We start from the raw sequence: 24,940 nt of genomic DNA, 5'->3' as shown, positions 1-24,940 counted from the left end.
ATCAAAAGATATTTTAGCACAAAAGAGTAAGGAAAACACATATAAATTATGATATAAAGAATGGGTGATAGAGTTGAGACCAAACATGTCAGTCATGTCAACAAATGTGAATGGGTTTAACTCACATAATTAAAATGAAAGGGATTTCAAATCTTCTCATAAACCCAACTATCTGCTATGTATAAAGGTCACACCTAAAACAAAGTGATTCAGAAAGGCAACAATAAAGGAACAGGAGAAATTATGCAAATGAAAAAAACCCAGCAGTAATAGCAATCCTGATATCAGACACATGAGAATACAATTTAAAAAGCATTAAATATAACAAAGGACACTTTTTAAGGCTTAAACCCACAATTAATGAGAAATACAACAGGTATGAATACCTATGCACCAAAAGGACAATAACCACCTTTATGAAGTAGAAACTCTAAAAGATGCAAGAATAATAGACTATTGTCAGTAGAAGACAGACAGATTAAGTGGGGGAAAAAGGACAGGCACAGACATAGAAAAGCTAAAATAATTAGACAGACCTAGTGGATGTGTATCAAACTCTACAGCCTCATAAAAGAGAGAAAACTTCTCCTTATGGGTTTATGAAACATTCACAAAAATTGACCATATATTAGCTAATTAAGAAAGCATCACTATGCTCCATAGAGTAGAATTATTATCAATATTCTATGATTATAATGTAATAAAATTAGAAATTATTAATAGTAAAAAACCAAACAGGTCCTTCCACCTCAAAAGCTCCAAAATAATTTCTTTTGACTCACTCCTGGGTGTACAAGGCATTAAAATATAATGAAAACTCTACATGTCAGAATCTATGAAACACATTTAGAGTAGCCATAAAATGAAAGAATGAAAAAAATTAAATTTCCAGCATAAAAATCCAGGAAAGGAACCAAAAAAATGCACCAAAAAGCATACAAAAGGGAATAATAAAGGCAAAAACAGAAATTATTGAAGAGAAAAAATTGTAGAACAAAGGGAAAGAGAGAGGAAGCATCATTATACACAGAAGAAATGACAAGGAGGAAATAACCATTGAAAAAGACAAAATTTGTAAAAATGAGACTATTCTTCAGATGTCTGGAAATAATTCTGAAAAGCTAAATGAAATTGATAAATGCCTAGGAAAAACAGGTCCCATTAGAAATAAAAACTTACACCACAGTCCACAGAAGAAACAGAAAGATGTCAAGGACCACTCCATAAAAAACAGACTGTGCCCAGATGTTTTCACAGGGAACTGCTACCAGACCATTAGAGAGAAGATGGTACTAACTTATATTGTTCTTCACCATGGAGAATGAAGGAAAACTTGCTCATTTTTTTATGAAACCAGGATAACACTGACACATAAACTTGGTAAAGACAATACTAAAAACGGGAAATTTAGACCAATTTTATTTTTGAATGTGTGAAACTCTCAATGTGTTAGTGAGCAGAATTCAACACTGCATTGAGAAAAATAAAATGCCATGGACAAATGGAATATATTCTAGAAGGGGAAGGTTGGTTCGATGTGAAGAAATCCATTCATATAATATATATACCATATTAATAGATCAAAGAAGAAAATCATATCATTATCTCTAATGTAGAAAAAGCATTTGATGCAATTCAACATTTATTTCTAATTTAAAAAACACTCAAGAAAATAGGAATTGATGAAGACTTTCATAATACAATGAAAAAATATCTTAGTACTAAAATCAGTATCCTACTTAATGGGGATTTAGTAAAGGCATTCCCAGTAAGATCAAGAGTAGAATGTTCTCTATCTCCATTCCTCCTTTATGTCATACTGGAAGTATTAGCCAGTGCAACTGGATAAAAGAAATCAATTAGAGGCATACACACTGGAAAATAAACTTTTTAAAAGAGATTTATTTATTTATTCTTGAGAGAGCTAGAGAGAGAGGGAGAGAGAGAGAGAGAGAGCCCTAAAGAGTGAGTGCCTGAGCAGGGGGAAGGGCAGAGGGAGAGAAACAGACTCCCTGCTGAGAGCACAGAGCCAGAGGAGGCAGGGCTAGACCTCTCCAACCTGAGATCAGGACCTGAGCCGAAATCAAGAGTCCAACACTTAACTGACTGAGCCATCCAGGTGCTCCTTGAAAATAAACTTTAAAATATCTCTGTTTGCAAATGACATGACGGTATCTCTGGAAATTTAAAACATATATTTTAAAATAAATTCTTAGAGAATTAACATTTAAGTGAACGGTATCCATATACACAACTGATAATCAGTCAGAGGATATCATGCCAGCAAACCCCATTTACAATGACAACAAAGATTAAATACCTGGTAATAAACTTAGCAAGAAGTACAAACCTATGTGAAGAAAATTTTATACCACCCCTGAAAACCAAGTGGACTCAAACAAACAGAAAGCTATTCTCTGTTCTCAGCTAGGACAATTTAACATCTTAAAGATGTCAGTTCACCCAAATTAATGTATAAATGGAAGGTAACCCCAGTAAAATTATTAATAGGATGTTTATGGAGCTGGACAAGTGACACTTAGACTTACTTGAAAAAATGAACATGGAAGAAGTAGTAGAAAATCAGTGAAAGAGGAAATCTGGGCAGGAAGACTGGCCCTATCGCATATTAAAACATAAAAACCCCTGTAATTTTAACAGTGTGGTACTAGCATACAAATAGACAAATATGCCAGTGGGACAAAATGCAAAATCTGAACCGGGGATGTACTGTATGGTGACTAACATAATATAATAAAAAATCATTAAAAAAATGCAAAATCTGGAAGAAGACCCAGGAACATATGAAAATTTAAAATATGCAAAAAGGGGCATCTCAAATATTGGGGCAAAGATGGACTTATAAATAAATGATACTAGGACAACTAAATAGGCATTTGGGAAAAAAAGATAAAATTAAATCTATACTTCACACCATGTGCAAAAATAAACACCAAACATCAGAAATCTAAACGTAAAGAAACGAAAGTATACAAGTACTAGAAGCAAACGTGTGAATTTCTTTATAACCTGGTGTAAGAGGTTTTTCACTATGACTCAAAAGTTTGGATTCAATAAAAGAAAGCAAATTGATGCATTTGACTACTTTTCTTTTTTTTTTTTTGGTGGGGCAAAAACACTTATAAGCAGAGTCAAAAGATAACTGGAAAAAATTGTAACATATGTCACAGATAAAGAGCTAATATCCCTTATACATAAATAGGCCTTAGAAATTGAGGGGAAAGGGTAAAAAGCCTGACAGAAAACCAGGTAGAAGACGTAAGGAGAAAGGACGCTTGGTTGGCTCCATCGGGTGCAGCATGCAATTCTTGATCTCAGGGTCATGAGTTCAAGCCCCCAAATGGGGGCAGAGTGCACTTTAAAAAATTGTAATTAAGAAATTAAAATGTCTTCTAAATATATGAAAATATATTTTAAAATATATGTTAACCTCACTTATAATAAGAGAAAGGAAATTAAAACTATATTGAAAAAAAAATTAAAATTAAGGTATAATTGACATACAATATTATATTAGTTTCAGGTATATGACACAGTGATTCAACATTTGTATATATTATGAAATGATCACCGCAATAAGTCTAGTTACCATCTGTCACCATATTAAGCTGACACAATATTACTGACTATATTTCTCATGCTATATACTACCCTACGACTTATTTATTTTATAACTAGAGGTTGGTATTCTTGATCCCCTTCAATCATTTTGCTCTCCCCCAAACCCCTCCCTTATGGTAACCACCAATCTGTTCTCTGTATCTTGGAGTCTAGGTTTTGTTTTGTTTGTCTGTTTGCTGTTTTTTAGATTCCACATATAAGTAAAGTCATGCGGTATATGTCTTTCTCTGACTTATTTCATTAGGACAATATCCTCAAGATCTATCCATGTTGTCACAAATAGCAAGATTTCATTCTTTTTTATGGTTGAGTAGTGTTCCATTGTGTGCGTGTATATACACATTACATTACATATATACACACACACCACATCTTCTTTATCTATTCACCCATTGATGGACACCTAGGTTGTTTCCATCAAAAAGATATGCACTCCTACATTTTTGCAGCATTATTTATAACAGCCAAGATAAAATTTCTTATGTATAACTTTCAATACACACCTCCAACAATACAGAAATATATATTCACACATTCCCTTATTCTAACAATGTTTGCAGTTGAAAAATACTGAGAACTATCAATATGTCCATACATGAGAGTAATTGAATAAACTACACCATGAAATACTATGCAACTCTAAAAAAGAAGGAGGAAGACCTCTATGAATTAATATAAAGTGATTTACAGGCATCCATGGTATGTCACCTTTTCTATAAGAAGGGGAAATAAAATATATATGAATTTCTTGATTTTTGCCAACAATTTACAAGAGACTAATGACATTGGTCTCCCACAGGGGATGGTTTCCCTTTCTGCATGCACTCCTTTTGTACAGCTTATACCTTTGGGACAATGTTGCAATATTTTACATATCCAAAAAAAGCAATAAGAATGGGGAAAGGGAACCCAAATTAGTAACAAAGATAACCAAATAAACCTAACTATATTTCCAATAAACAACCACACCCTAGAGAAAGAAAAAGAACCAAGTAACTTGGAACGCAATATTCTGTACAGCCTATCTATAAGCCTATGTTGAACCCTAGTTAATTGGTTTGTTTTACAAAATGATAAAGGTTAGTAATTCTGAAAATAATTTCTGGGTATTCTTGGGTTGAAAATAAGTATTGGGAATAATGAAGGTCAAGTTTCTCACTGCCAGAGAAATGAGTGAAAATATGGGAAGGGCAAAGGCTGAAATGAATCCTGTGATGTTGGACTGGAATTGGGGCTATCATTATGAACTCTTGATTTTTAATATGGGGATAGCGAGGTAGGTAGGTAGGTAGGCAGGCAGATAGATATGGGGAAGTATATAGGTACATGTATATTTTGTGTTTATGTCCACTGTGAGAGCCAAGAGCGATAATACCCACCAGCAATGATACACAGTAGCTCTCAGATCTTGGCTTTTAAGTACCATTCTTCACTAAAAGGAAATGGAATTGGTGCAGAAAAAGCACAATAAATTGTGCCAGAAAAATAAAACAGGTTTTCAAGAACTGATAGGGACATATCAGAAGGACATAAGCACTTCCCTAAAGGTATACTTCTTACATTTGCAGGACCTGGAGAGAGGGACGAATGGAAGCCACATACTGCTTATTTAAATGCTTAAATTGATATCAAACTAATAACCTGTTAAATGAGATATATTCCATCTACCATGGCAAATGTATATATGTATAAAAACAAATATCAGAAGATACACGCATAGTTTTCACATGAGTACAAATTGGCAAAATAAATATTTAAAAAAAGGATTTAGGAACCAGCTTGAAGGGGTTCTCACTAAGACTGGGGCAAGCTGAGCATAAAAATAAATAATAATGGCAATGGGTTTTCATTGGCTGAATACAATAAGAATCTATGAATTTTCACTAACAGAAATAAAAGATACATTAAAAGGAGGGGAGAAAGGAGAGCCCATCCTCACAGAGATGTTAACCAATACATAAATTACAAACAATGGGATGAGAATAGATCATTTGGCAAACATCTTACCAATAACCGGTTCAGACAAGACTCATCAATAAATATTAAAACTAAGGGCTGAAAATTCGATGAAGAACAGGATGTTTACATAGTATAGAAATAAATCCTCACAAAATATGTACCCATTAAAAAGGAATAGTAACTTTACAGTGGGGGAAAACCTTGGTGGACAACACTTTTATGGTCAACTTTAACATGACCCATAATGGGACACATGGATACAATGTGTCTCCTGATAAGATGCACTGGGAAGGATTCAACATCACTTTGTCGTATTCCTGCCAAAAAAGCATAACTTGAATCTAATCGTGAGCAAACCTTAGGCAAACCCAACATAGGGGACTTTCTGCAAAATAACTGGCCTGTAATTTTCAAGAGTCAAGGTCATGAAAGCCAAGGAAAGACTGAGATACGAGGAACCTAAAGAGACAGGACAACTAAATGCAACACGTGATCCTGGACGAGATCTTTAAAAAATTTAATGGAGAGGGCATAACTGAGACAATTGGAAAAACTGGGGCTAACAGTGCTACATCAACATTAATATCCTGGTAATTGTACTGTATTGGAAATGCACACTGAAGCCTTTAGGTGTAAAGGGATGATAGATCATTGATTGATGGATCTATAGTCAAATAGAGGTGGGGAGACAGAGACAGGAAGAGAGAATGGAATGGTTAAGCAAATGTGGTCATCTGTAAGCAATTAGGGAATTGGGGTGGTCTATGAAAGCTCTTTATACTGTTCTTGACACTTTTCTGTAAGGTTGAAATTACCTTGAAATAAGGAGTTAAAAATATTTGGCAGAGCAGAGGGAGTGAGTCAAGGTAGAGATGAAAGAAGACTGGCCATAGGTTGATCATTGTTGAAATAATGGGCAGAGAGAAAAGTCTATGATCCTCTTTATTTATGTACATGTTTGAAATTTTCCATATTAACAAATTTCTTAAAGGGAAAGGATAAATATTTTTCCACATCCTGAATATATTGTGTTCTCTTTGTCTCAGCTATTACCACCTACTCTAAACAGCCATCATCTCTTTCCTAAATGACTGCAAAGGCTTCCTGTCTACTCTACCTACAGCCTTTCTTGACCCTGATAATTAATGCCTTTGGGTAATCTTTCAATTGCTTAAGACAGATGCCACTGATCTCCATTTAATCTCTCCAACGGATTCCCAGTGGACTACGGATAAAATTCCAGCTCTTCCCCTTGATTCTTACTGCTCTGCATAAACCAATGCTGCTATCTCTTCTAACTTCTTGTCACTTTCTCCCTCCAGGCAGATCGCCCTTGTGTATAATCCCTGAACATCCTAAATTTATTTCATCCTCAGGGCCTTTACATTTGCTGTTCCCTCTACCTGGAATACTTTGCAATCTTCATCCTCATCGTTTGAACTCTGTTACCTGTCACTTCCACAAGATGCCTTCTCTGATGGTTCCAGTCAATTGTCACATCATATCACTCTTTTCTATTCTCACCCATCGCACTATGGTATGATTTGTGGATTTGTCAACTCTCCTTGCTTCCCACTGGGTGTAAAGACCATGGAGCCCAGAGACTTGCTCATTCTTTTCACTGATGGCACAGTATCTGGCACATATTAAGCACGCCATGAAAAATGGGTGGTGTTAGACATTCAAATTCTAGTTTTGTTTTTCATCAGTTGAGTGACCTTGGGTAAAATCCCTGGGAAAATTCCTTGGGTAAATTCCTTAATCTTCCTGTGTCACAGTGTCCTCATCTATGGAATGGTAGCAAAATCCAATGCACATCTCACTGGGTTGAACAAAATTTTGAATGCACAAGTGCCTGAGAGATGCAAAGAAGTATTATTATTGTAATAAACTGATATTGGGATTACTGACAAGATCATTTCCCCCGTCTGCAAGAGAATAAATTCTAAGCTTTTTAGCATGGTGTGCAAGCTCCTCCCACCCCCCATTATCTGCTCCCTGTCTCCCTCTGGACTTTCATCTGTATCTCAAAACCAATCCTATCAAATCTCCCCAAATCATAGAATGATCCAACTTGAGTCTCTGTTCAGGTGCTTCCTTTACAGGACACACTCAGTCCTATGACCTATTGTCTGCATGAGAAATATTCACTTACCTTCAATATTCAGCTGAAATGTCATTTTTTTTCTATGAAACTTTTTCTAAACATCTCATCCCCTCCATTTCCAGGCTACGACTTGTACACTCAGTACTCCACCAATGAGATTCCTGATACAGTTTATTGCACACACTTGTTTTCAGGACTGTCTTTTCCACTGTACTATGGGTTCTCTGAGGGCAGGGATAGTAGCTTATTTACCTGTGTATCTCCCCACTGACTCAGAGCAAGCCCTTAATAAATGTTTGTTGGATTTTTACCATCATCATCATCATCATCATCATCATCATCAATATATCCTTACCGAGAAAGAATGGCCAATGATGACACAATTTTGCAGAGTAAACAAATGCAGATCAAGTGTGGGAGACTGGGTTCAAGCATAGCTCTGACCTTAGGCAAATCACTTTCCCACTCTGGACTTGTTTCTTTTTCTGTCATAAGAAGGGGTCAGCATAATCTATAAACTCCCTTCCCAAACTACATATCATTCTTTCCATTCCTCAGCACCAGAATTATACTCTAATGCAGATATCGAAGTATGGTTCCTGGGCCTCATGGAGACAGGTGTAGACCTTTCATCAGAGACTGGGAACTCCCAGGTCTAAACCAACCTAAGCCAGGGCTGTCCTTCATGCCTCCCTGCACAGTTCTTATCTGACCTTAATGATCACTGCTCTCAGTGAGAGATCCTTTGAGCTGTAATTACTAATTGATGTTTGTAAAGTCTTTGAAATTCTCAGGTGACAGATGTAATCAAAGGCCAATTTATTATGATAATTGTTATTAGTACAGCTCCTCATTATTTGTTGATGTTAACGGCAGGGCCAGCAGGTGTTTCAAGATTGAACAGGGATTAAGGCTGGCCATAGCTGGGGGGAGAAAGAGATAAATGTGGATGTGTGGGGAATTTGAGGTCTTTTAGGGCCCCCGGCTGGTTTCAGTCTAGCCAGATTCCACTTTGTGGGGTTATGAGTCAGCATGAAGCAAGGTACTAAATGTACAAGGCTGCCTAATGGCATTTTTACATGCAAAGGTTCAAACCTAGCTCAGTCTCTTGCTTCTGGAATGTGCTTTGGCACATTCTGAGTCTTGGCTTGCTCATCTGTTAAATGAAGGTACATACAGTATCAATTTACACTTGCTGTGTAATTGTGCAATTTACACTTGCTTGAGGCACATAAGAATGGATGTGGGAAGACCAATTAGGAGGCAGGTTTCCCAGGCAAGAGATGATGATATTTGGGACTAAGATGGTGACAGTGGAAATGAGAAGAGTATATGGACTGAAGAAAATTTCAGAGTGCAGAACCAGTAGGATTTGGTGACAACTGGATATAGAAATCAAGGTGTCTTGGGCAACACAGACTTTTAAGATAAGAAAGACCCAAGGATCTTTTTGGATGGGAGGAATGAAAAATTCAGCTTTTAAGAAGTTGTTGCTTACTACTTTCATCAGTCTCTTGCAGCTTTGGTTTATGTGAATCTCATCAACTCTGTAGCCTGATAAACTGAGTTAATGGGTTTGCAAAGTTGGAGGCCATGATATAAAAGTTGGAACTTGACCAACATTCAGTTTCCAGGAAGGGCCTGCAGAACTGCCCACCTGTTTCTCTGTAAGTACATTCCCAACCTACCTTTGAAGTCTCATAATTCCATTCTCCCCAATGGATCCAGTGTGCCAACTGGTGTCTCTGCACACATTGGACTTCACTGATTTTGTTTCTCCTCCCTGAATTACCTCCCCCTGAACCCTGTTCACAGTCCATTCAGAGTCTATTCAAATTTGATTTTAAAAGTATGTGTAGTCACTGATTTTTAAAAATATTTTATTTATTTATTTGAGAAAGAGATTGAGAGTAAGAAGGAAAGGGTGAGAGAATCTGAAGCAGACTCTGCATTGAGCACAGAGCCTGAGGAGGGGCTCGATTCCACAACTGTGAGATCATGACCTGAGCCGAAACCAAGAGTTGGTCACTTAACCAACTGAGCCACCCAGGCGCCCCTGTGCACCCACTGATTTTGCTTGTTCTTTCCTTCACCTCCACACTCTACCTTATATCACCTGTGATATTCTGATAATGATAGCTGAAATTGTTTATTGCATACCAAGCACCATGATAGGCATTTTTAGTGCATCTTATTTAATATTTATAGATCTTTTTATAAAGTTGATACTGTGGGCATCAAAATCTTCCAAATGAGAATGTGATTAAGAAAGTTTAAATCACTTTCCTAAGGTCACATGGATGGTCAGTGCCAATCTGTGCAACAGACCCCATACTAGGAATATTCATCAGCAATGCCTATGGAAAAGAAACTTTGATATCCACTAATCTTACTTAATGGGATCAATTAATGGCATTAATGATATTATACAGCACAAGAAACAGAATCCTAAGTGTAAATGGCTCCATTAAATTCCAGTTTAAAACTGTATCACAACACTGATGGATAAGGGACTAATGAAGTGTTGGAGCACAGATATTATGATATTGACCAGTATCTCCTCAGGGCTCCTTCTGTAAGGATGTATATGATAAATCTCCCTTCTAGTGTCTCCCATGAAAAGTATGGATGCTTCTTTCTTTCCACTAAGAGAAACTTTGCAAACCTGCCACACACTCCTTTTTGCCTTCGCTTCCAGGGAGCTCAAGAGTTATAGATAATGTTTTATCTCATTAGCCCCCTATAGTAGGCCTCTGGTGTGATGACAACCTTTCTGCCACTAAGATTCTTGAGCTAAATTAAAATTTTAACTAAATATGTACACATATCCATATATATATATGTATATATATATACATACATACACACATAATTATTTACACATGCTAAAATATTTGTGTATTATGTATATAAACACATATGCTGAATTTGCACACACACACATTCAGGTGCACGCACGCACACACACACACACACACACTCATGTTAGCAACATCTTCATTCAAAAGGTGCTTAGGAATGTGCATAAAGTTATCACACCTATTGTTTATTCCTCACAAAGACCCAAGTGAGCTCGGGAGGGCACATCTCATCCCCATTTGAAGGATGAGGAAACTGAAGGTTAGCAGGCCAGTATTCAGTTTAGATAGCTGAAAAACAGCAGAGCCAGTTTTTAAACCCAGAGATCCAGTATCCAAATTCAGAGGTCATCTCAAGTCTTTCACCATTTGGGGGCCAACTGTGCCAAACTTCATGCAGACCTTTGTCTTTGGAAGGGGACCAATGGAAGCAGAAACCCCTGCTCTATGGAAATCTAGGCTCCTACTTCCATTAACCTTTTTTAGGACTGGGGGCTGGAGCACTGATGTCTAAATACCCAGGCTGACAAGATTATCAGCTGTCAACATTTGGGTAACCTTCATTTCCTTTTCCTTATGAGTCTAAGGTATATTTGTATCAAAAGGAAAATGTTCTTGGTCCCTCAGGTCTCATACTGCGATAATAAAATCTGTAGGAACTGTAAGTGAGTGGAAAAATAAATTAGCAACCTGGGAGAGCTCATTTTGGTATTTGTACAAGGTGACACTCAGGGAATTTCTCTGTCACTTGGAAAGAGAAGTCTGAGCCCCAAAAGGTCTTCAATAGAAGTTCAGAATTTTCAAGAGCAGCTGCTAAGGCTCACATGGTGGAATGGAGCCCAGAGGTAGGTATGCCCAAGGGCCTGGGTGATCCCCAGGATCCAAGGATTGGGAAGGAGGACTAGGCAGGTTGATGGGGCATGAAACCTAGGCTCTGGTGACAGAACGGAACTGGGAAGAGAACTAACCAGGCTTAAGCTCTCCAAAGTTGTTATAGGAAGATTTTGGTAATAACCCTGGATTCCAAATGTCCATTTCAATCCTCTGCTGCTACAGAGCTGATACAACCCACGAACAGGTTACTAACATAGGACTATGGCAACAAGTCAGGAAAAGGACATGTGGAGTCTTTGGTTCACAGTTTTCTGTTACTCTGGATCAGCAATTGTTGGGTGGGAGAGGTCTAAAGTTTTCTGAGGCCTCTCAACCACACTGCATGGTTTACTTGGAAGAACCACTGCCTTTCAAAGTGGAATAGTGTCACAGGGAATATTAGACATTTCTTTATCATATATCCATGGAGATAAAGAGAGAAAGCTGTTACTAAAATCCCTTCTTCAGCATGAAGTAACTGAGACGGTATGAGATTATTGGGTGCTGATGGGATGGCAGGCCATCCATCTACAGATTTCACTGGAGTCACTTTGTCTGTGAGACCAGTTGGGAAGTAGCACAGGCGACAGTACTTTCTTAGTGTCTGGGATGCAGTAGGTATTCAATAATAGAAAGTTCTCAGGATCCATGATAGGAACTGCACAGGTGCTTAAAGAGTAAGTGTGTGTACTGTGGGAATTTGAAGGAAAAGCTTAATGATGGTGCATAATGGGGAAGTGTAGTGGTCATTAGGGATGGTCTCAAATATCCCAGTTCATGTTACTGGCACACAGTTGGAATGCACTGCCTCATTCTTTTTGAAGTTTAGCATGGCTACATGACTAGCCTTGGCCAATGGAATGTGAAAGTGCTGTGTGTAATTTTGTGTGGAATTTTAGAACCAGTGTCCTATTTGCCATATTACTCTTTCTCTGTCTTGGTGATTGAGGAAGCATATGTCAAGATGGGCCTTCCGTTAGCCTCAGCCCCTGGATGACTATGATAAACAGAGCCCTTCTGCTGACCTATTTTGGACACGTAGAAGGAGTGCGAAATCTTTTTTTCTGACAATACACTGAGATTTCATGGTTGTTTGCTATTATAGCAGACATTAGTTTATCCTAATATAGGAGTTTTCTTATAAATGCCCTGACAATATCTAAGACCCAAGCCATGAGATACCCTGTGTGATCTTCACTCTAACCCTTTTTGAACCTGGGTATCCCACATCTTCTCATCCATGGTCCACCTGAGCTTTTCCCACATGATGCATGAGCAGTCACTAATGTAGAAATAGAATCAGGAAATGAGGTTGGGAGGGGCAAGATTACTCCCCAAAGACAAAATCAATTATGTCACAAGATTCAACAAGAATAGAGGTCAGGCTTGGAACCATATGTGAAATATTAAACTAAGAAAATATAGCCTGAAATGGGGTTAGGAAGCAGTTAAGTCATGGGTGAGTCAAGGCAGTCAACAGCTGCCACATAGACATCTTTCCTGAGGTCAGGTAAGAATGCTCCAACCTTCCCCTCCCTCAGGAGAGGAACTGCAGGAAAGCAGCAAAAGGGAAAAGAGAACAAATATTAAAACTGTGGCAGATGACTTATATGCATTGTCTCATTTACTCTCCCCAAATTTGGGGAGGTAGGTCATTAATCACATCATACAGCTTGAGATGTTAAGTAACAGCTCAAGTTCACATCACTGGAAATAGCCATAATTCAAAGCCAAGTGTGTCTGATGCCTACCTCTGAATTCTTTCCATCCCACCATGCCACAGAGGATCAATCCATGTACAAACGTTCTTTTAATAGTGCTTGGACACAACTAAATATAGCTTCTTCCAATATATTCAGAGACACAGAATTCTCCCTAACCCAGCTCTACCTAGATAATCCTAACTGTTATAATGTGATTACACTGCAAACATGAGGACCCATTCAAAATAGCATCTGGCTTCCAACTGCTCTCAAGAGGCAATTGAGTTCAGGAGCTGGAAAAGAAAGCAAGAGAACGAGAACAATCACCCTTCTACTTCCCACTTCTCTTATTTAGACCACCATTTGGCGGAGGCATCGTTCAGGTTAAATGTGCCCCTACATGATGAAAAAGATATGGCAAGGAAAGAGTTTTCCCGCTGCATAAATAGAACACGCACAACAGCCCTGCCCAAGAAAAGGTGGCTTCTGGTGGATATTTGCATGAATTTGCCACACTTGTTCTGCATCCAACTGTTAATTATGGTCCTTTCAACTTCACAATCATGGCTAATGGTGGTGGGGATGCAGAGAACAGTAGATTCAGCAGACCTCATTCTGGGAAGAGTGGGGGGGAAAACAATGCAAAACTGCACCCACCTGCTGTTTACAACGGAGACAGCTACTCTGGGTACCATTTGGAAGACCTGGAGGAAATCAAGTCCGCCTAGGAGCCTGGAGCTTGGGAAATGAGACAGCTGGGGAAAAGTCTTACTATTATGATGGAAGCAAGGTCCTTTAGGGCTCATCCGTCTATGGTGAAAATAGCTCAGAACCACATCTCATACTACACTGGATGGAAATTCAAACTGTGCTGACACTTATTTGGTGCCTTTCAGAATTTAAGAACTTTCCTCATTTAATCCTCAAAATGATTGTGTGAAGTGTGATTACCATTTCGATTCCATAAGTGAGGAAACAGACTCACAGAAAACAAGAAACAGTTCATACTCTCATTCATTCATTCATCCAACAATCATCAGGTATCTACTATGTGTTAAATATTATACTCCATATGGAGAATATGGCAGCAAACAAAACAGAGCTGCTACCTCCTAGAGCTCTCAGTCTAAGGAGGGAGGTATGCACTACATAAAAACAAGTGAAATTTAAAATATCCTTAGTATTATAAAAAACAAAACAAAACAGGTTAACATGTGAGTACTGGCGCAGACAGCTCTTAGATAATATGACTGGAAAGTTCCTAGAGGATGTGACACTGAAGATGAGGCCTGAAAAATGAGAAGGTAGTAGTTCTGCAAAGAATGAAGAGATGAGACACTCAGGTAGAATTGCAGCTTGCATAAGGGTCCCAAAGGAAGAAAAATACTGCAGAATGTTTGAGAAATAATGTTTTAGAAAATGGTAAAGAGAGGAGTAGTGAAAATGTAGTAGATGTGGTCTAACTATATTTGAAGCATAAGGCAGGTTCTGGGCACCCCTTTTTAAGGAAGACATTGGAAAAATGGAGTATGCCTATGAGAGTACAGAATAAATAGGATTAAGGAGATACAGAAAATCATGCCATGTGAGAAACAGAAGTAACTGCATCTTAAAATATCAATAAGAAATAGCCTGGGTGGCCAAAGATGGTAGTTGGTACTGTCATATTTTCTCCAATAGGTTGACATGGGAAAGAAAGATTTGATTTGTTAGAATCAATACAAGTGCCCGAGAGTAGGCAGTTAAGGAGACCAAATTTGGCTTTATAGAAGGAAGAAAGTTCTAATAATTTTACCTGCTCCACAAAGGAGTCAACTCTGTCTCTCCAGAGAATTGCAGTGGTCAGGCTGAGGCTCTATAATGCCCTGCCAAGATTGCTTTATTGGATAGTTCTTTGTTGGCTGCTGGTCTACATTAGATGACACTGCAAAATCATCCAATTCTAAAATTCTATAATAGATCTATAATATAGCTATATCCAAAACAATGGTCTATGGCCTGAGTCACAAGAAAGACTGGCACTGACAATTCAGCACCAAGGACAGTGCTTTGACAGCAAGCACTGCCCTTTGTTTCTACAAGAAAGCATCCATGGGTAAATGTGATATTGCTAATCTGATCAAAATTCCCAATAAAAGTGCCTGTCAACAACTCACACTTCATGAAAATACCTGCAAGGACTCTGAGCACCATGCCTCATACTGTATATCATACTTGGGCTTGCCACAGTGTTTATAGGGCTGGATTAAAACACTCCACATTTGTATAGATTATTGTAGAGTTTACAATATGTCCTTATCCTCATCCTATTTATAGTCAACATAGATCTTATGTCAACCGTTAATGAGTGACCTCCACATTCACAAATCTAATGACTAATTATTTGACACACAATTTCACTTATTTTTAACATCTCCACTACTAGAATGTAAACAGTATGAGGGCAGGGATTTTTGTCTGTTTGGCTTACTGTCTTATTCTGGGCACTCAGAAGAAGTGTCTTTTTTGACATATAGTATGTGCTTCCTAGATGTTTACTTAATGTATTTAACTCTTTTTAAATAGCTTACTTAAAGTTGGATTTACAAGGGTTTTTTTTTTGTGTAGGTAGTCTGATTGTAAAGGCTGGATATTTAGCCACTTTGCTAAACTGAAAACAAAACAAAACAAAACAACTATCCTTAATACCCATAGATAAATGTATCTGGACCCTAAAATTTTCTTACCCTGTTCTGACTGAAACTTGCAGATTAGGTTGGGAGCAATATAATTGATTGATAGTAAATTATTCAACCTGGCCCACAAACATCCTACAACAAATGGCCATTTTTACTTTCCTTTAATATGTTTTAATTTAGTATGACTTTGCCCCATCCTTTGGTTTTAATCTTCTAGTGATATAGAAATATCTTGACCCAAGATATTTTTTCCTCTTTTATCAGAACAAAGTACCACTTAAAAAAAAAATCAAAGCTAGTGCTTCTGTCTTCTGGCTTGCTTTATAGTTGCTGATTTTCATGTTTGCTTATAGTTTCCACCTTTTCTTTGTGGACTGTTGTTTTCTTGTTTTTTTAAGGATAGATTGGAAAGCTGCCTTTACATTTAAAAAACTATACTTTTAAAAAACTCTCAGTATCAAAAATAATGTAGAAGTTATTTATTCTATTCTGTCTAAAGTGGGGAAATCAGCAGATTTTTATTTACACTCATCAATCCTCCAACTCCTTCTCAGTTTTTGTTGACATAACAAATTATAGACCCAGATTACAATGGTTAATTTTTTAAATTATGCATTTTCTCAAGTAATTATTTTTATATTAACCTTCTCTTTTATCACATATTTATAGCAATTATTTAGCATTAACACTGTGTTTAATTAGTTTCCATGTTCACTGTGGGTCTTTTCATTCCATATATCTCTGTTCTTGATTTCTTTATTTTGATTCATTGCTTGGTCAATTGTTCTTTGAATGATTTATTAGAAGCAGGGCATGTGGGAGCCCCTGGATACTGAGAATGTCTTTCTGATGTATTTGCACAAGAACAACAACTTGGCTGATAAAGAATTTGTGGGTTATAACATTTTCTCCTCAAAAATCCTCCAGGCTTAACTGCATTGTCTGCTGCCCTTTATGAGATGGAGAAATCTTAGGGGGTCAGGCAGAGATTTGTTAGACTGAGAGTGGCTTTTCTAGTTCTATGATGCTTTAGCTTAACTCTTTTTAGTAAAACTTAATACTAAATACAGTAATTTGAAATAGTGTGTAGTTTTTCCCTTGCCAGAAGAAAACAACATGCTGAATGCCAAGCTCTCACAGTGTTTCCTCTCTGTTCCTGTGAGGCCAATGACACACTCAAGACCCCTGGCATAAGCACACACCCAATTCCCTTAATTCCCTTCTTGCTTTTAGTTCCAAAATAGGAGCACACATGATGTGGGATCAAAGGCATAAGTAACTAAACAATCCTTGTTCACCTCAAAGCAGTAGTAGAAACTGCTTTCTAGATGAGGTAGCTTCAGGGTTGGGTGACTTTTTTCCCAATGGCAAAACCCCATGTCTTGAGGAGACAGTCCACTGTGTGAAGTTTGGGAAGCAAAACTTCCCTCAGTCCTCCTGTGTCACCTGCTGTTCTGTTCAAGGGCCAACCATGCTTGGGTGGGGCAAACTCCTCCTGGGGCCCATTTGTAAATTTCTTGGGTTCTACAGACTTGGTCTCTTGCGGGATTTTTATTAGAGTCTTGGTAAGAATGTGACAGAGAGTGAATTGAGTGCAGCTGCTACTCTTCTTCACAGCATGGAAACCCAAAAGCACCTCTTGACATGTTGCCGAGAGCAGGGAAAGTCACACCTTCTCAGAGTTGTGCTCCACCAATAAACTGGCCAGTCTGGGATGCAGAGAACCAGGAACAAGATGGGCCCCCAGATGCTTTCTGCTCATCTTTATGTCTTCCTCCTCAATACATCAGAGTGTTTCATGCAGAGGGAAGACCAGATGGACAGATGGAAGGCAGTCTGGCAGCTTCTCTTTGTAGTTTTAAACTCTCTGTGAGGAATGTTGCTTGAGTAAGTAATAAATGCAGAACTGAAATACCAATGTGGAATTTAAATGGCTATGTGGACATTTAAAATGTTAATTAGTTCCTCAATCCAGGTTTCTCATAAGGTAATGACTGCACTGACAGACTAAACTCTCTATCTTGGCCACCAGAGCCTATAGAGGCTATTCTCCCCACACTTCACCAGATCTTGCTTTTGTCTCAGCATTCCCCTCTCCAATGAGCTTCTTACTTCTCCAGAAATACTGTGAAACATGGCACAGACCAGATTCCCTTATGTTACAAAAGCTCTTGGGGGATACCTACTCTATAACCTTAATATGAACTACAGGGCTTAGTGTACGTCAGTGTTTGTTATATATTTGTTGAATGAACTATAGCAACCTGAGATATGTCCACAAAAGCATCCCAGATAGAAAATACTCGTGTCATAAGAGGAACTAAAGATACTGAACTTTCAGAAAAGAAGACCAGATGGGTGTGTTTGAACAAAGGGGAGGTAGATGGTAGAAAAATCTCATGGAACTGAAAGAATACTGCCTGAGAAGGCGATGGCATTGGCTCTCTTGGGACCTAAGAGCCTGGACTGAGGGCAATGGGTAGAAGCTATAATAAGAGACATATTTCAAGCAGTACAATACAAGGGCTTCTTAGAGCCGCAGCTGCCCCAGAGATTAGCGAAGTTACCATGTAAAGAAGTGAGTTTTCTGTCATTGGAGATATTCAAGAATACACACTAATACCAGTTAAGTGTGATGTTGTAAGTTTGATTGTTTCATGTGTAGGGGGAGGGAAGCAGGTATTTGGTGACCTTTTAGATCTTTTCCAGCCCTGTGCTTTTGTGATGTTATGACTGGCATCCCATCTTGACCAAAGAAATATTTGACATTAGAAAAGGTTACCTTGTCTTTGGGAGAAGAAAACATTTTTTAAATGTGACTATTGGTAATAATAAAAGAGTTAGCATTCACTTATTAACTACAACATGCTTAGTACATTCATAGATAATAAATCCATAGGTATTATTTTGTAGGTGAGGAAATTAATCTTCAGATAGGCATGTGATTTGCCCAAAGTAATTTTAAAGACCTTTTTATCTTTTATTATTTTTATTTATTTTTAAAGAGAGAGTGTGTATCTGCCTGTAGGCATCTGGGGTGGGGGGGTTGGGTAGGAGGGACAGAGGAAGAAGCAGAGAGAGAATCCCATGCAGGCTCCACGCCCAGTATGGGGCTTGATCCCACAATCCTGAGATTGTGACCTGAGCTGAAATCAAGAGTTGGATGCTCAACTGACTGAGCCACCCAGGCACCACAGACCTTTTATCTTTGAATACTGAGGTCTTCAATTTTTTTCTATAAAGGGCCCATATAGTAAATATTTTAGGCTTTATGTGGCATAAAGTCTTTGTCTAAACTACCCAATTTGGGATACCTGGGTGGCTCAGTCTGTTAACCGTCTGCCTTTGGCTTGGTCATGATCCCGGAGTCCTGGGATTGAGTCCCACATCAGGCTCCTTGCCAAGTGGGGAGCCTGCTTCTCCTCCTGCCTGCCGCTCCCCTGCTTGTGCGTGCTCTCTCTCTCTGACAAATTAATAAAATCTTTAAAAAAAATAAACTACTCAACAATACTGTTGTATCATCACAGCAGCCTTAGACTATATAAATGAATAGGCATTGCTGTATTTAAAAAAGTTTATATATATATACTTACATACACACACACACACACACACACACACACACACATAAAAGGCATGGGGCTGGATTTGGTTCCCAGGCCTTAGTTTGTCAAGCTCTGCTCTAAAGCCATGCTACTTCTCATTTGAGAACGGGAATACACAAACAAGGCAAGAAATGGCCTCCATGTGGCCGTACTTACTCCATTTGCTTTGCTGAGTGCCTGGAAGTAGATGCTGTAGCTTTTCAGAGGGGAAAGAGGAGGGTTCCAGTATCCATTGTATGTCTTATTGTCACCCACTGTAAATGGCTGGGTGACAGGCAGGTTGGCAGGCTTCAATTCAGCAGCAAAGTAGTGTAGAGAATCAAGGCTGGAGGCATTCCTGTAGCTCACAGGCACCGAAAAGCACTCAATGATGTCAGCTGCCCTTCGTGACTTCTGAAGACGCTCCTCCTTGACAACCAGCTGATAAACACTGAACGGGAAAGAGAGGCAGATGAGCGACTATCTGGAGGGATGAACTTGTTATTTATCACCACTTCTGTCTACAACTAAATCTCCCTCCCGAGCTTTAGAATTAATAAACCCACTGTTTTGTAGAAATCTATAAGGCCAGCTCACACTGGATATACCCACAATGCAACATGGTCCCAAGCCCTACAAACCTGCCACCTCCTTCTACATTTCCTTCCTTAGCAAAAGATAGCATTGCCCATCAAAAGACAAGATCTCAAGTCTGGGGCTCATCCTCAGTTCCTACCTCCTTAGATCTCACTCGGCACCTATAAGCAAAAAGCCTTGCTGACATCAGCAATCTGTGCCTGCCCTTCTCCTTTCTTTCTCCTCATGGATAATGCCGAGGTTGGGAATGTCCCTATCTCTTACTTGGATTCAACAAGTCTCTTTGCCTCTAACTTATTTATCAACTGGTCAACTCACTGATCTTCCTGAACATATAACACCGTCCCTCTTCAAGCACTCTCATAAACTCTCCATTATCTGAATAATATAATCTAAACTCCTCATCCTGGCATTGGAGACACTTGTGCCTGGCTTCTCGCCTTTCTTTTGGAAACTCTTGGGATGAACCCCTCATTCCAGCTGCTCCAGACCCCATGCTATTGCACAAACATCCTGTGGTTCCCACTCCATGCCATCATCAGTTCATGCTTCCTCCACCTACAATGCCCTCCACTTCTGCTGGTGGAAGCCGCTCCCTAAAGGCCGAGTCTCCTCAATGAAGCCCATCTAGACCCTCCCAATTTTAATTAGTCTTCCTCCTTAGTTCCCTTACCATTAATTAATGGATATCTTCTTAGGATTGCAATAATATGTACACAGAACTACTGTTTCTCTGGCTATATTGTGACCTTTTGGACAGAGGGAGTTGTGGCTTGGTTATCTCTGTATCACTCCCTCCACCATATACTGCTGAGTAGGTCGCCTGATACCCATACAGTGATCAGCGAATGCTTACTCAAGTGAACCAAATTAAATTGAGCCAAAGCTGAAAGTAGGCATGAAACCAAATATCCCTAATCAAGATAAACAGTAAATACTCTGAACTTTTGTCTACTGATCTTGTACCATTCCTTTCAACTATGAAGAAAGAAGGTTCTAGTGTGTGAAGAGAGATGACCAAGTCTTTACTGAACACCAGCTATATGTCAAATGTGTAGACTCTCATAAAAGTTATTCTGAAGTTTGTGCATTTGGATAGCATTTTACTATCTCCTTGAATGTCCACAATGTGTACTTCTCTTGAATAAGTGCTCTTCTTGTTTTAAAAAAAGAATTTTATTTATTTATTTAAGAGAGAGAATGGGAGCCAGAGTGAGAGAGAAGCAGACTACCCACTGCGCAGAGAGCCTGATGTGGGGCTCGATCCTAGGATCCTGAGATCATGACCAGAGCCGAAGGCAGATGCTTAATCGAATGAGCCACTCAGGTGCCCTGAACGAATGCTCTTCTTTTAGAAGATCTTTACTGCATAGATCTCTGGGACTCATGACCTAAGACAAAAGATCAATTGCCCAAAGAATGCCCCTAGGAAACTTTTGTGAATTAATGAGGTGATTGCAGCAGTGGCCCCAAACCAATCATTTAAAGATGGCAATGTGAGCTGGCACATGGTTTATGAAAATGAAATGTGGTAAGGGCTACCATCTTGCAATCAGGGTGTCCATCTAAAGACATTTAGTTAAGAAGCACAACTTGGGCAAAGACAGAGGCACAGGACTATTTCAATTTAAACAAAGGGTACAGAGGAACTGACCCAAGGAAACATGCCACACTCAAAACGGCAAGTTTTCCCCTGAATCTCCTTGAGCATGGGGATCATCAGCAATGCAAATGGGAAAGAAATAGGCATGTGGGTGTCTGCCACACTTAGAAGAGGGTGGTATCTGAGCTGAGGTGAGCAATGACTCAGCAAGCATGTGTACTGTCTGATGGGCACATCTGAACGAGAGCTCAGTGGCCCAAAGGGCATGTGGGTGGCATGTGAGTGAATGTGGCCCACCTTTCTGGGAATGCAGACTACATCTGAGTGTGAGCAATGTTCAAATGAGCATCTGTAGGACTTGGGTGTCTAAAAACTGAGTGAACATACATACTCTTGGAACGAGTGGGTGTGACATCCAGATGAATGTCACCTAAGTGTGTGCACACCGAAATGTATGTGACATTTGAGTGAGTGTGTATGTGTGTGTGACATCATCTATGTATGTTCATAAAACTGAAGTCAATAAACACCTAAATTAAATTAGGACTTTAGTGCTCATTCCCTCCTCGTCAACCCTGGGATCCGTCTCAGTGGTATAATCACTTTGTTTATCAGGACAGCTAAGCTCAAAATAGTCTCTGAAAGACATCACAGAGATCCAAGATCCAAACATAGAGGTCATGAGGTGGGAGTGGAGGGATGTCTATAACCGTTTTCAGGGCCCCCACTGCTTTACATGTAACAGTAGTCTCAAATAAAACTTTGAATCTGGCTAGAATGTTAAAGACTGCTTGTTGAGGGTTTATGATTCATGCAACTCTAATCTATGAGGGAAAGAGCAAAAGGCAATGGAGAGTGAAGGAGCAGCAGTCTCTTGGGCCCACCTGTGGAGGCTTGCAGTAGCACTTACAAGATGGAACTGGGCTTGGAGGCACTCAGCCTATCCAGCCCTCATGCCCTCCTGACCAGGTTGGGAAGCATGAACATCCTCATCCCTGGGAACAGGAGCTGTGAAGAGCTCTAAGTCCCTGCTTTCCCCTGAGTCCCAGTCTATCCCTAACTACTCTTGGGTTAACCCTGTCCACATGAGAAGACCTCTGTTTTCATTTCTAAGCCCAAAACTCTCATGCCACTCCTTACTCTTTCTGTCACCTTTCCCCTCTAAATTGAGAACCCAAACTCCTGGGAGCTTCACTGGGGCTGGATCTCATTCCTGGAATCACTTTCTGTGGTCCTTGGCCCTAATATGATGGGATGGATCAAGAAGAGGCACAACGCTGGCCTGAGCACTGCCCGTGACTGGCATGAGATTCCACAGTCATGGACAGCTAAGCAGTGGGTCTTCGCTGGGCTCTGACAGGTGAATGCTGCCAAAGGCTACAGAGGGAGGCAAAACATGTCTCCAGGGGCCAGCCTGTGATCCTGACACCAATCTGACTATTGACAACTCAATTGTCAATTCAACCACCTTCAGCAGCCAGACTACAGGAGATGCTGAGGCTGACAGCAGAATATGCCCTGTGATTGTCAAACTGCAGCAAAAGTAGAAAGCCAGACTTCTCATTTACAGTCTAGTATCCTTTTTTTCTCTACTTTCCTTCTTTTCGACAAGCCAACAAAATGTACAAAGGGCCTTCTGAGTACTTCTTACTTGGTGGCCTGAACTACTTAGCTCTATCCTACCCAGCTTCTGAAATCACAAAGCCTGGCAAAGGATGTATTTGAGGACGGGGGTGTTAAACTGTGCTGTCAACATACAGTTCACATACAATTGAGATGAATGTGCCAAAGTATAGCCAGCAACACCCTCAGACCCACTGTGCCTGCAGCTTGTCCATTCAGAGGCAAATTTGCAATTGCAGCCAGAAAACTATAAATCATTTGGTCGTATAAATCTTTTTGCCCGTGGATCCAGCCTCTCTCCAAGATCAGGAAACTCTGATGGAGGAGGAGAAAGGAAGAGATGGCACGTGCAAGCTATGCAAACATCCTTTCCCTAACACATACACTTTAGGAAGTAGGGGGAGGGGTGGGTGGGTGGGGGAACAAGACAGTGTCTTTTTGTTTCTTGTGGTAACTTCATTCTGATCATCATTCTCTTAGAAATATATTTATCTAAGCTCTTTTCAGCCTGCTGATAATGATAAAATCATACCTAAATGAGAAGAACTTTCCAAAAGCCATATCTCAAGTGCAAAAGAAGTCACTGTAATAAACTATTCAGGAGCATTTGTGAAGAGAAGGGATTTTTTTTTTTTTTAGTAGAAAAATCCTCATAGTATAAGAAGAACTTAAGATGCTCACCTCACAACATAGAGCATTTATTCACACATTTCCCCCTCCTGTGACACCCCCTCTATTTCTCCCAATGAGAAGACGGACATTTGTGACCATATTTTCCACATTAAGTTCTCCTGAGAGTCTCTTCTTGCAGGACCCTGAAAGCAGCTATACTTTAACAGGAAAGGTAAAGGGGAGTGTGCACCTTCTTTCACCTCCCTGGCTTTGGCTTCCTCACTGCAGCTCACCTTCAAGGTCCATTGTTGATCCTCTTTGCTGCAATGACCGCCCCCAGTTCTCTCTCCCCAACTGTTCAGACTCAGGCTTGCCTGAAACTTCAATCATCCAGTTTGTATCTCTTGACACTAGAACACTCTAGTCTCATGTCCCAAGACTCCAGCCCATACAGAAAGTTGCTTCAGACACCTTGAAGAGCAAGATATGCAGGAATTCCTCTGCAGGTGTCAGAGGACCCTGCCACTGGAGACTCAGGCTCCCTCTGATTCCTGAGCTAACGGTCTGGATGAGAACTCATGCTCCTCTGTGAGGGACCAGGGGCCTATCAGAGCCATCCATCAATCACTAACACATCCCGTGGCCCCCTTTGTGTATCCGGGAAGAGATCTCCAGCTGGGGGCTGTCATCCATTCAGAATGCTGAAGTCAGGTGACAGAGAGGATGCTGTAGCTCACAGGTGAAGATTGCCCAGGTTCAGAAAGGGATACATTTGGGCCCATCTTCTCCCAGAAATAAGACTTCATAAATTCATACCGATTAGTTCATACTGATATCATCAATTCAAATCCACTAACACAAGATTCTTCCTTACCTTTCCTACTGCCTATTTTTCCTATTTCCTGCAGTAAAAACCCTTGTTTCCAACATCGGCATTGTTTACTCATTTACTCTCTCACACGATACACACAAAATCATTTCAGAATTAACTCATCAATACCACAACCGACATCAATACTTAAAAGTGAAATTCAAGGTTTCTCTACTGCCCTACTCCAGCTCCTTCCCAAACAGTTCAGTCTTAAAGCCATTAGATAGGGC

General features: G+C 39.6%; 1 protein-coding gene across 2 annotated transcripts in view; it reads right to left on the bottom strand.

Annotated features, from left to right (window-relative positions):
* Positions 1–24,940, bottom strand: part of PTPRT (protein tyrosine phosphatase receptor type T) — a 1,022,164-nt gene that overhangs the window by 216,291 nt on the left and 780,933 nt on the right. For both annotated transcript variants that reach the window (XM_044385622.3, XM_044385623.3), the window contains exon 12: positions 19,582–19,855. In XM_044385622.3, coding sequence (XP_044241557.1) covers positions 19,582–19,855 — 274 coding nt within the window. The remainder of the gene's footprint in view (positions 1–19,581; positions 19,856–24,940) is intronic.

Source organism: Ursus arctos, unplaced genomic scaffold, assembly GCF_023065955.2.
Source record: "Ursus arctos isolate Adak ecotype North America unplaced genomic scaffold, UrsArc2.0 scaffold_16, whole genome shotgun sequence".
NCBI lineage: Eukaryota > Metazoa > Chordata > Mammalia > Carnivora > Ursidae > Ursus > Ursus arctos.
This window is presented reverse-complemented; position numbering and strand designations above follow the sequence as displayed.